This window comes from Anarrhichthys ocellatus, unplaced genomic scaffold (genome assembly GCF_004355925.1).
Source record: "Anarrhichthys ocellatus isolate YVR2014 unplaced genomic scaffold, GSC_Weel_1.0 scaffold65, whole genome shotgun sequence".
In the NCBI taxonomy this organism is placed as follows: domain Eukaryota; kingdom Metazoa; phylum Chordata; class Actinopteri; order Perciformes; family Anarhichadidae; genus Anarrhichthys; species Anarrhichthys ocellatus.
The window spans coordinates 2,039,846-2,051,853 of record NW_022280095.1 but is presented as its reverse complement, the minus strand read 5'-3'; the positions used below and the strand labels follow the sequence as shown (position 1 = coordinate 2,051,853).

General features: G+C 39.9%; 1 protein-coding gene across 1 annotated transcript in view; it reads left to right on the top strand.

Moving 5' to 3' along the window:
• The first annotated feature begins 113 nt into the window (after window positions 1-113).
• The window catches only part of rxfp2a (relaxin family peptide receptor 2a), a 35,686-nt gene continuing 23,791 nt past the window's right edge, over window positions 114-12,008 (top strand). Inside the window, exons 1-4 of the mRNA XM_031872577.1 lie at window positions 114-401; window positions 6,002-6,145; window positions 11,512-11,595; window positions 11,994-12,003. Of these exons, the coding sequence (XP_031728437.1) occupies window positions 317-401; window positions 6,002-6,145; window positions 11,512-11,595; window positions 11,994-12,003 (323 nt within the window). The 5' untranslated portion in view covers window positions 114-316. The remainder of the gene's footprint in view (window positions 402-6,001; window positions 6,146-11,511; window positions 11,596-11,993; window positions 12,004-12,008) is intronic.

Sequence of the window (12,008 nt, the reverse complement as noted above, 5' to 3'; positions counted from 1 at the left end):
AGAGAGAGAGAGAGAGAGAGAGAGAGAGAGAGAGAGAGAGAGAGAGACATATCATACTGCGCTCAACGGAGAGTCTTCAGAAAGCTCCTGAAGGACAACATGGAGAGAATGTCTCTGTCACCTCTGGATGTTTTTGCGCACCGCGTAGCTACTTCTACAGGTCCTTCCAATGGCTTAGTTCGCCCTTTCGGTCGTTTTTAAATGTCGGGCACGCTCTAACATTTGGACTGACTTGGACTTCGGCTCACTTATCTCTCGTCTGGCGGTTTTTTTCAACCTATCGTTAATTGATCTGCAGCTCTACAGCCTGAGCGACATGAGCGCAGGAAAACTTCTGAGCCTCAGGATGGACGTGCCTGTCATCATTTTGCTCATCCACCTGACCCATACTGAGATTAGAGGTAAAGAAACATGGAGGGAGGAGAAGCTTACATGGCTATTCTTTTATTGATTGGAGTCTTTTTGCCGTGTTTCTCATATTTCTCTGAGCATTGTTATTGTTATATTTCCCTCTCACGTTTGCTTTCATCACAAGTTGTTCAGGGTGCTTTTGTGAATGAATATTGACATTCACAATTGAAGAAACAGTTCATGAGTGACACGTAATTAATCAATATTATCTCCACAGTAAGCCGTTTTAAAAAATACTTATCTGGCCCCATGGGTAGGAAACGGTTTATTAAACACCAAATAAGGCCTGCAGTTATATGATTTGGATAGAAATCGTGTTTCTTTGGGGAATTGTCCTCACTGCTCTGCAGATGGAGGCGAAAAGGCATGAAATAGGCTGCAAGATTGACCAGTGTCCTCATAAGGATAGAAGCCTAAAATTAAGGATGCTTTTTTTTCTGAGCTTTACAGAGTAGATTCATAATCAATAATATAGGGGAAAATAGTCAGAGAATTTGACGTAGTAAATTACACAAACATTTTTTTCTTCTCTAAACTGTCACATCTCAATCCGTCAGATGTTGGTATTACTGGAGATTTTATAGTGGGAGGTTGAGCTGTTAAAGATCAGGTAATTAAATATTCGAATCACACTCCCTCCACCTCCCAGTCTGTGACTCATCTTCAGATCTCCTATTGTTTCAAAATATTTGCACGAGTTCTGGCATGATGTGGATGTGTGTGTGTGTGCAAGTGATGAGTCAGGACACATAATGCTGTTGTTTGGTTCCAAACTGTGAAATTTGCTGGCACAATGGGATGCAAAAATGACCACTTCACACATGTTTTTGATTTTGTTCAATTTGCCAATTGATATTACCGGGGTTATTGCTTTTTAACATCACTTGACAGTTACAATGAACATTCAAGAAGTATAAAAGATTATAACAAGATAAAACTACAAACAATTTACCACAAGGGACAATAAAAAAGGAACAGAGCAAAATCTACAAAACCGGCATCAGCTGTAAACAGCAGACAGTGTCTCTACTGCATCTCATTACCTCAGTCAGAATTGACTCCATATTTTTCTGAGGGAAATTGACGAGCTATTCACAATGAATCAAACTTTTCCACTAGGGCTGCAGAGCTCCAGGGTCAGGGACGTTGAATCCTTCACAGAGCGGTCACAAATTAAATAATCACTTTCTGGGACTTGTGGAGGACTGGAAATGAGGAAGACATTCAATCTTCAGACAATCATCCCTTAGACAATTATAAAGCATTCAAACAGTGAATTCCTGTCAGATAACAGAAAATTACACCGATGATTGCTAGCAGATCGAGTCGTTTCTGTCTTTAGGGAGAGGGGGCAGTTGGTGCGCCAACAGGCAATTTCCATTATCGAACCTTGAGCAGAGATTCCAGTGGAGCAGGGACCGTGGAGCGAGGATTTAGGATTCAGTCAACCATCAACATTATTCGAGGTTCTCTGGTTCTCTGGTTGCAGCTGGTAGTCTCCAAATGTATTCAGTACACATATATTTGTCCCAGTGGTCGCTGAATAGAGACAGTTGATGTGAGAACCCAGATGTGACACGAGCATCTTTCAGACTGGACGGCCACGGAGGTGGTATGATGTCAGTTTTTGTTCATTTCTTGGCTTTAGTCTCCATGTGTGAAGGTTCCCTGCCTCTGGGAGAGGTGCTGTGTCAAACTGGGTCTGCTTCTTGTATTTTTTATCATTGTCTCAGAGTAGGGGAGCTTTGCCAGAGATTCTTAATATACTGTATGTAATATTTCCTTTGGTTGGTTACAGATTCTATTTGTTTATATATATATATATATATATATATATATATATATATATATATATATAAAACAGAAAATAAATAGAATATTTAGCACCTGACAAATCCACTAATTGACTTTAAGCAGGCTGCAGGGGTAGATGTTCAGTCATGGTCATTACAAGCAACATGGTTTCAACACATTCCAATAGTTGCTGTTTTATTGTAAACGAACATTCAGGTGGTCTCACTAGAACACATGGTGAGTGATGTGTCCTTGAGGTCTAACAAATGTGTTGTGTGCATTCCCTTCCTCGTTAAATATTTGCAAAGCAATTTTTGAAAAGTCGGGCACCATTTACATCCATGTTTTCCCGCAAGAAGTCGTCTTCACTGCCTTTGTGGGCACGTTACTTCACGCTGTTGACACCAGCTGTCAATCAGCAGAATAGTGACACTTCATGCATGTGTGTGCACAATACAAACGACACACGGTCTCAATTAAATCACAGGTCCATAGTACCAGTGGTCAAAAACTCCACAGGGCACCTTCAGATTTTAAATAGAAATACAATTCAGCTTCTGTCTGTAATGAACCACTTTTAGTATTTCAAGATTTTGTAGATGAATCTACTTTTTTTTCTAAACATAGAAGAACCGGAATTAACAGGAAGCTTCTTTAGAAACTTTATTAACTGAGCTCAAAGTTGTGTTCAATGATAGCACTGCAGCAAAAATTGCAGGCTTTGTATATATTTCACTTCATAGAACCAGTTGCCAACCAGAAAGACAAAACACGCAAACAAATAACTGAGAGACACCTATGTGTCCAGGGGAAACATTATTGCCTGAGGCGGATCAGTTCTCAGCCTGTTTTTATTTTTTCAGTCTGTTCGCAGGTCATTTTTCATCTTTCATGTTTGCTGAGGTTTATTTTGTTCAGATGTATTGTCTGTTCAGCACAGCGGCTCTTGCTGACACAGCTCATAATAACAAACTAATCAATTGATTCCAGGACATTGGGTTTGAAATAAAATATTAATTGTGGAGGAGACGTGCTGACTCTCGTACTCTGTGTTCAATTTAAAATCCATTATGTTGTCTAAATGCCCATACAGTAGTTTGCATTGTACTTTCAATCACTTTCAATCACAAAAAGATAAACAATAAATCACTTCTCCACAGGCAACACTAGTAGCTGAAAGAGGGACACTGTTTTCGGAGATAGTTCATGCTGAGGACAGAATACCACACTTCTTTCTTTGTTCTGCACCGCAGAGCCTTTCCGCTGTGTTTGTTTTCATACATGGCATGTCGTCTCTTTTTATAGCTTTATAGTCCTGCAGGCACATCTCAGGTCAAATCTCAATGGTTCTGAATTTGAGTGTGTTCATGCGAATGGATTCAAAGGTTACACTGTGAATGCAATGCTGTGCCAAGACAATCTAGACAGTTAATTGTTAAACTTGCTGTGTGACTCAACGTGCGTGTTAGAATGTACTTTTTCCAAAGCGTTTGATTTAGATGTTGCGACTTCTCAGGTAATGTCATGAAATGTCATGAGGACTTTGTGTTCTCGGCTGCGTACTGCGGGCGACACCTTACAGAAGGTACTGCAATAACCACTGTCCACTGAGGTCACATAAATTAGAGACAAAACATGAAAGACTGAACATTGCTTACTTAAATATTGTTGTAATGTATTTTTGGTATTCACACTGTGAGTCTCCCATTCATCCAATTGTATATTTACTCTTCACACATGTCGGTTCTGGATAAAGTCTGGTTTTTCTTCCTCACCGTGATGCCAGCAGGAACAAGAGCCCTCTCTAATCTATTTAACGCTTACTCAATGGGTTTTAGATGGGGTTGGGCGAGGCGAAGCCCTGCTTTGATAACCTCTATAATTGTCCTCCAGAATTGTAGTGTTGATTCGATAAAACCATGATCCTTATTCCAAAGTCTTTTGCGGTTAAGTGTTTTTACAGGACTTTCCCCCTGTAAGCAGTTGGCATAAATGCAATTTAATAATTTCGTGAAGGAAATATTATTTAATGACCACCTCTGAAATCCTCAATGAAATTCAAAACTATTCTCACGTGACATGAGAAATAATTCACCAAAATTGCCTCATGAAACATTAATGCCAGCATGTATACACCAGCCACAAACCAAATACTGTGTGTGTCCCTCACCTGTCTACCCCGTGCCCTCAGTGAGCTGCCCTGTCCTGCACACCTGTGATCTCTTAGTCAGCAGTGACCCTTCCCAGTCGTAGACATTGCTGACAGTGCCGTTCACCTACCAGAGAACATGTTCCCTGTGTTTGCGTTTCTGAATCATCCTGGGGATTCCTCAATGAACTGAACAGTGGTGCTGATTGGTCTTGATTGGGATGCGGTTTAGTGGGATTTCTTGCAACGTTTGTGCCTTGTAGGGCAAGTTTATAAATGCAGATTCCAATGTTGCACATGCAAAAATGGCAGCTTTAACTGTGCTGAAAGATGTGCATTTTCCACACAGAGGTTGGGATTTATAAAAGGAGAAAATGTGACAGTGAGTACCTCTATGGGAATATAAAATGCTCTGAATTACATTGTGAATCAGCTCTTCCTCCCTAATATAACAATACAAAGAATTATAATAATCACACTAGTGACATAACCAGGTCATAGTGTACAAAGATATTAAAAACAAATTAAGCATGTCAACCCACAAACTTTTAATCTTCTCATTCCTCTTTCATTTCAGCATCTAACACTTTTATTTCCCTTTGTGATATCACTAAAAAAAACAGCTCATTTACAACACAATGTTGTTTGCTGATTATATACAACAAGTACAAGAAAGAGCTTTTTAAGTCTGTTATATTGGGTGTCAGTAAGAGAAGAGAAATACTTCATGTGCAGTATTGCAGATGTGAGTAGTGTATTTATTTTATCTGGCAGGCATCAATGACAGATTTGTTCCTGGCTTTTTTTTCAAGCCAGAGACATGACAGGCTGGAGTTAGTGAACAGCCAAAAAAGGTCTTAACGGCAGCTTAGGTGTCTGGTAACGAACTTGTATTTTGGTCTTAAATAACAAAACAGTGCTATTTGATAGCTTTTGAAATGAAACCTGAAATAATTTTGAGATAAATCAATCATCTGTTCAGTCACCCTCGTTCGCAAGCTTCGCATGCATCAAAATATGGGTCGAGGGTTAAATGGCGGCGCAGAGGTGAAAGTAATAGTGCAGTAAGAGTAAAAAAGGTGAAGTGTCTTGGTTTCAAGACATGACGGCTTTGATGGATTATCTGCATTGAAGGGGATTAGGTATACCACACAAGCTTAACGGGTCATTTTCCCATCTGTTTGGGAGAGATGGGGTGTTTGGGCTGTGGGAATCAAACTGTACTCGAAAGAGAGCGCAAAAGAAACAGTTTGACGGGCTTTAGAAATTGTAAATGTCCATAAAGATATAACTTTAAATGCAATGAAGGCAGAGTCAGTAACAGGTCAGATTGATGAGTATCACAAATAATATGTCCTCATGCCCCTGAATGTAATCCGGGTTTTGCCAGAACGTTGTTAGAGTCTCTGAATTTATTCAATACCTGCAGCTATGAATGTCTCCAAAGTGGGAGTTGCTGCGCATCTATCGGTCTAAAAATCCTTTCATTTCAACTGCCTGCTTTAACATTAACATCTGTTGATAATTTGACAGGTTTTTTTGCCAAGTGACTCTTTCCCCTGATATTTCAGGAGAAAGACTGCTGAAAGGTGGTGCTAATTTTGAGGTCCATGTAATCTCACTCTCTTTCCTGAATTTCTCCCTCAGCGCTGCTGGCCAGCAGGCTGGAAGTAGACGCTAGATGTCCCCTCGGCCAGTTCCCTTGTGGGAACATAAGTGAGTGCCTCCCACAGGCTTTGCAGTGTAACGGACACAAAGACTGCCCCAATGGAGCTGACGAGCAGCGCTGTGGTAAGTGTGTGTGTGTGTATAAAGTCATAGCGGCTTCATATGACAAATGTACCTCTTCACAATGTGGGCACAAGTTCGATTTTGTGCATCCACACAAGTGAAAGACAGAGAGATCATCCTACAAGTTCTTCTGACAGCAATTTATATTTGTCTAACGTCATTACGGCTACAAAAGTAGAAATCGTCACAGTGCAGGGCAAAGGACGAAGGTTCAAAATATAATTGCCGCCTCAAATAAGTTTTGAGTCTCAACCATATTGTGGCCTCGGTTCTTTCCAGCAAATGTATTATGGATCAGCACGAAAATATGTGCATAATTGGAAGAGAGTTGATACTTTTTTAAAACACATTTTTATAGACTGGCTTTTATGTGGCGTCGTCGCATTTCTGCTTTATTTGTTGATTTTACTAAATTATTTTACTAAATTATTTTATTTATTTCTATAGTATCTCACTGAGCTTTCTGATATTGATATTATTGCCTTTGCGTTTGCTGCTTTGTCTGTCAAAGCACTTTGTAAACTCTTTAAAGGTGCTATATAAATAAAGTTAATTTTCATTATTGTTATACTGTCATTTGCAAGTGAGCCGATTAAGCGGAGGTGATCAAGTAATTATTTAAAGTTTTCCAAATAGCTCCCATCTTAAATGTTACACAAGATTAGGAATTGAGGATGCTTGTTTATTAATCAAAGGCTTCAGCATGCAATCATTATCCACTCAGCATGTGCTCACAACAGATATTGTGTCTTGCTAGATTCAGCCAAGCAGGAAGGGAAAAAGTTTCAGATTTTCACTTGGCTCAGTATTAATCAGAAATGCCAGTTCCCCTGGATGTGAAAGGCAACAGTAACCCCATGATCATAATACTCCACATGCCTTCATTTTGAAAAGCAAAGACTGTTTCATTTTGATATTGTTTGTTAAAAGATTTCATTAAATAGTTTGAGCCAGAGCATTGGAAGTCATTTTCATGCGACCACAAGTTAATTCGAGCAATACTTCATGTGATGTGTGCAACTATTTTTTGAGAGCAAACACGGTTCTCTTACTATCGTAACAAGAAAACAGACAGACAGGCTTCCAGACCAACTGGTGCCTTGCTCTCCTGTAACGTCTCCGGCTCCGTGGTCATCTGGATGAACCACTGGACAAACCTCCTCACCGTCTTCATCCTCTACAATATACTAACTGTCTAGAAGATGTAATACACAATAGTCAAGTTAAGTATTTCAAAAAGAGCCATTTTCAATGAATAAAACTGCTTACACCACGTTTTTCATCATCCATCACTGGAGGCTATATCGGACTCATTTACTCTATCTGATAAAGAGTTGGAATTTTGAAAAACTATTTATTTGCTGCGGGTTGGTTAAAAATATATTTTCTCCTGTCAGCTAGATCAAGAGGATGCACAAATTAGTCTCAGTAGGGTCATCCAGCCAATAACCACAAACCCACTCTCTGCTGTATTACTTCGCTTTTCCATCCTTGACGTTGTGCAACATTGCCGTAATGAGAAGAAGTTGAGAAGAGAGACTCACCTAATGGGCACCATCTTCACAGCCATTTTGGGGAACAAAAGCAAACAGAGAATTCTTTAATTATTTCTAAAAAATAAAGTGACATACTGTAGAACATGTTTTACTTATATTTATTTCACTCATACAGATCTATGAAATACATAACCATTCAAAATCAACACATTTTTACAAAAAATGTTCTCTACTGGTCTCATTTAGTTCTCCTAGACTGTCCTCTCCTCTCCTCACTTTGCTATTCTCTCCTTTCCTCTCCTCTCCACACATCACACCCGTAGTCTCCCTTGGGCATCTCCCCAGGCTGTTACTTCTAAAATTCACATTGAGCACAGCTGCTATACTCTCTCTCCTTCCAACACCTACCTAAAATATACACAGTGTGAATGTCATGCAGAATGGTTGACACAAAAAGTGCACAAACAAAAGTATCTCTCTCTCCAAGTGAAGGGAGGTTGGCCGACAAAGGAAGTGACTAGCCGACCAGATTTCACTCTTTTTCATTGACAACTCAATGTTACGTTGGACTAGCTTGCTTGTTGTTAGATAATTGTTGGGCAAGATATAAAACTGCATAGCTTTCTGTTGTAACACTATCCACATATTTCAGAAGTTGCATAATATCCAAATGCATTAGCTAAACTGACAGAATTATGGTTAGCCTCAAACTGATATTTTTGGACAAAATGCTTACTGCACACGAAAAGTTAGAGGTATTGAGTGTCAGGATCCCACAGTTTTCCATTATTCCTGCTGATGCCTCACATCTAATTGCCTGTATCCTCAGTTTTTGAGTTCAGCAACTTCTAAAAACTTAGTTCTTGGTTCTTTTCCATGTTGGAAAAGTTCGTGCATCCATGCATTGATCTTTCTCTCTGTTGGGAGCGGGACTCTATTGCACTCTGCCTCTATGATGCTTCTCAGGGCGCTCAATTTGCGTGCATTGACTGTGTTAGCTGGCTGTGTCTTGCTGAATAACAACTCAAATGCAGTTGTCGGGCATTATAACACAAAAAAAATAGAATAAAATGTCTTGCAAAAAAGGCACTGATCTAGTCAGACGCCAAAACGGCAGATACTTGAGCCCCACCATTGGTCTATCTGTACACAAACATCTTCATCAGAGTTCAGCATTCAGCTTGAATGTATGAAAGTCTGAAAGCATGCACTTGTATCTGTGGAGTAGACAGTTATTTGACATGAATGCCTTTTTGATTTCGGTAACACCTGCATAAATCACGGGAAATTTCATTTAATTGAACGTTTTTGATAAAAGCTGCTCACCGTCTGTCCCTCCCCGTCGTCTGTAAATCTGCAGGACTGGTTAACAGCTGCACCTGCAACTTGTTCTTTAATCCAAGCTCCTTCCAGTGAGATGTGGGAGCTCTTATATTTTAGTCACAGGTGTAGATCTAAGTGTGAATATTTCTGCTTTTAAAGATTGTTACGTTCGGTCCTCCAGGGGCTCCCTTGCACTACAGCGTGCTCTGAAAGCTGGAGTGAACAACCCTGTCAGTGGGAATGAGAAGGTGCAGACCAGGTTTCAGATGATCAATGGACAAAGAATGGCTCAAAGACAGTCTGAGGCATATTTAAACAGTAATGCACACAGGTAATGCCATATCTCCTTTTATACCAAAGTGCTGGATGGATTTGAGTCAGATCGATGTCAATATCAGATGATAAAGGAGTTGAAGTGGAGTGCGCTGCTCTTCTACAGGTCAGCCAGTTCATCAAGCAACAACTGTGGAAAAGCAACATGGCAACGCTTCAATCTGGAGACTTAATTGAAAGTGAAGCCTAAAGAGATGCGGTTTGAGAATGGTCTCACGAGAGCTCAGCAGATTTTACGACAGCCAAGGCTGACATCCACCGCAGCCCCGAGTGATCTGTCAAAACATACTTTCACCTCAGTACTCAGCTTCAATAGCAGTGCTTACCCAACTCTGGGCACATTTCACCACTTAAAAGGATAAATGGCACTTGCATAGTAGTGAACTTGAACTACACAAAAAGGCTTAGTCCGAAAATGGCCTTCCATAAGCAAAGAAAAATATCCCTCCATCACATCTGCTCATGATCAGCTGTGACTCTTCAAATCTGTTTCTTATCTACTTTCACTTACAGCACCAGGGAGGCTTTCAATGTTAGCTGACTGTAAACTGTGGTTGGTGTGCACACAGAATGTGCTGGCTTCCTGTCAAAGACAACATGCATGTCTGACAGCTCCAATTGGCTGTAATTTATTCCGCTGGTGCAAATTTGACTTTCATTAAACGACATCGACGGAGCCTCATTGAGATTTTTGTAGTGCAGTTCCAGTTCAACACATGCCTCTTCAGAACGAACTGAATTCTTGGCCTGTGGCGTTGCTGCTTGCGGCTTCCTCAAAAAAAAAACGCTAAAGCAAACACCTTCATGCTCAACACTGCACTTTCTATGGCCAAGGGCAATAGAACCTGAAGTCACCCAAGTCGTGACTTCTTCACGGTCAGTGGATTCTGCTTTGGTTCAGGAAAAAACACCAGGGGCAGACTTCACCAGTTACCGCCTGGGGGCCCAACTTTAAGGGTCTCTAACAGCTTGAGATTTATTATGATGCTGAGATTTAAAAAAAAATGTACATGGAATAACTACTAATATCTAATAAAAGGCCCCTAAAGTAATTTACCTTACAGAGAAATGTTGCTGATTACGTTCCATATTTACTCGCAAAATATAACAATTCAAATATGATCTATTATAAAATATGATTCATTATTGTTTATTAAACTATCCAGCATCACATTAGAATTGAAAGCAGACGTTAAGTAAATGTAAGTGCAATGTGTTAATAATAATAATGATACTTTGTTTCTTTCCCTCTTCACTTGAAGTTAACATTTGAATGCAAGACTTTTATTGTGCAGCATTAATAGTTTTATCATTAATAGGTAATAGTTTAGAGTATTTCTTCTTGCCAATACCAACATTTAGAGAAAACTCAAACAAGACAGTGTTTGAATCTAATCACTAAATCCACCCCTAAAAAGACACACCTGAGACTTGGCTTCTCACAGGCAGAAACACTACCCTAACATTGGTCATTTCCAAACAGGCGTATTATGTTCGCTTGCTTTGACACAACCACTGCGATTATAAAGAAGAGCATAGATTTACTCAGCGGAGGTATTTCACTGGAGGGTACGTGATCAGTGTTGTAAGTTAGCATCAAGTAACAAGCCGTGAAAACACAGTCTCATTCAGGGGGTATAAACACATCCAAGTGGGAAACACTGCTGAAATACACTCTGGTTCGATTCTGCTTCCAGTTGTCGATCAGCTCGTGTTGACTTCCGGGAAGTGAAGAAGAGGAGAACTGTCTAAATTGCACCCGATTTAACAAATTACTCCCCCCTACTTGAACCCTGCCTTCGCCTTCACCCAATGTCACCTGGGATTGTCTCCAGTCCCCCCATGACCCTGAACAGGATAAGCGGATAAAGATAAAGGATGGATGGGTTATAATCCCCTTTTGTTAAGTTAAAACATGAGTGTGTAGTCTAGTTCATTGCCATTGGCTGCTTGGTTATAGACATAAAAGTGACTCAAACCGGTGAGGTGGTGAGTGCTTCATTTTGACATATATCACAGTTGCTTAGTCAAAACTTTGTAAGTGTAATATATCTGTTATGCAGTAGACATACCAATAGCCTCATGATATATTATTACATTCAGCAACATTTATGATCAAACTAAGTGGTTGCATGCAATTTTCCACATTACGTTCAACCACCATGAAACGTGTAGTTCATGGTCATAATTATTGTTGCTTGTCTGGCTTTGCAGGGGACAACATCGGATGGGCCGACTTAATTGGCAAAACACTACAAGATGCCAATGATGTGGACAAGTACTTCCTGAATGAGTGCTGTAAGTGTGTGTGTGTGTGTGTGTGTGTGTGTGTGTGTGTGTGTGTGAGTGTGTGTGTGTGTGTGTATTGTATTTGTGTACAAGTAGTATTTACTTTCAGCATGTGTGTGTGTGTGCAGTATATTTATGTGTTCAGACATTAATGAGATGAGGATCATTATGAGAGAATCATCGTTAATTTAATCACTGTTGGGTGCTGAGAAATTGTGACCGGCATTTTTAATTTCAACAGTTGTGCGATAATGGATAATAATCATTAATTGTAGCCTTAATAGCCACCAAAGGATTCATGTTGTGTCCCAAAGGACTACTTCTATCAATTATTATTATTATTCTGTAATAAGCCTCTATAGTTAGAATTCATGAGTGTGTGTGTGTGTGTGTGTGTGTGTGTATAGTCTTGCAGGAGTATC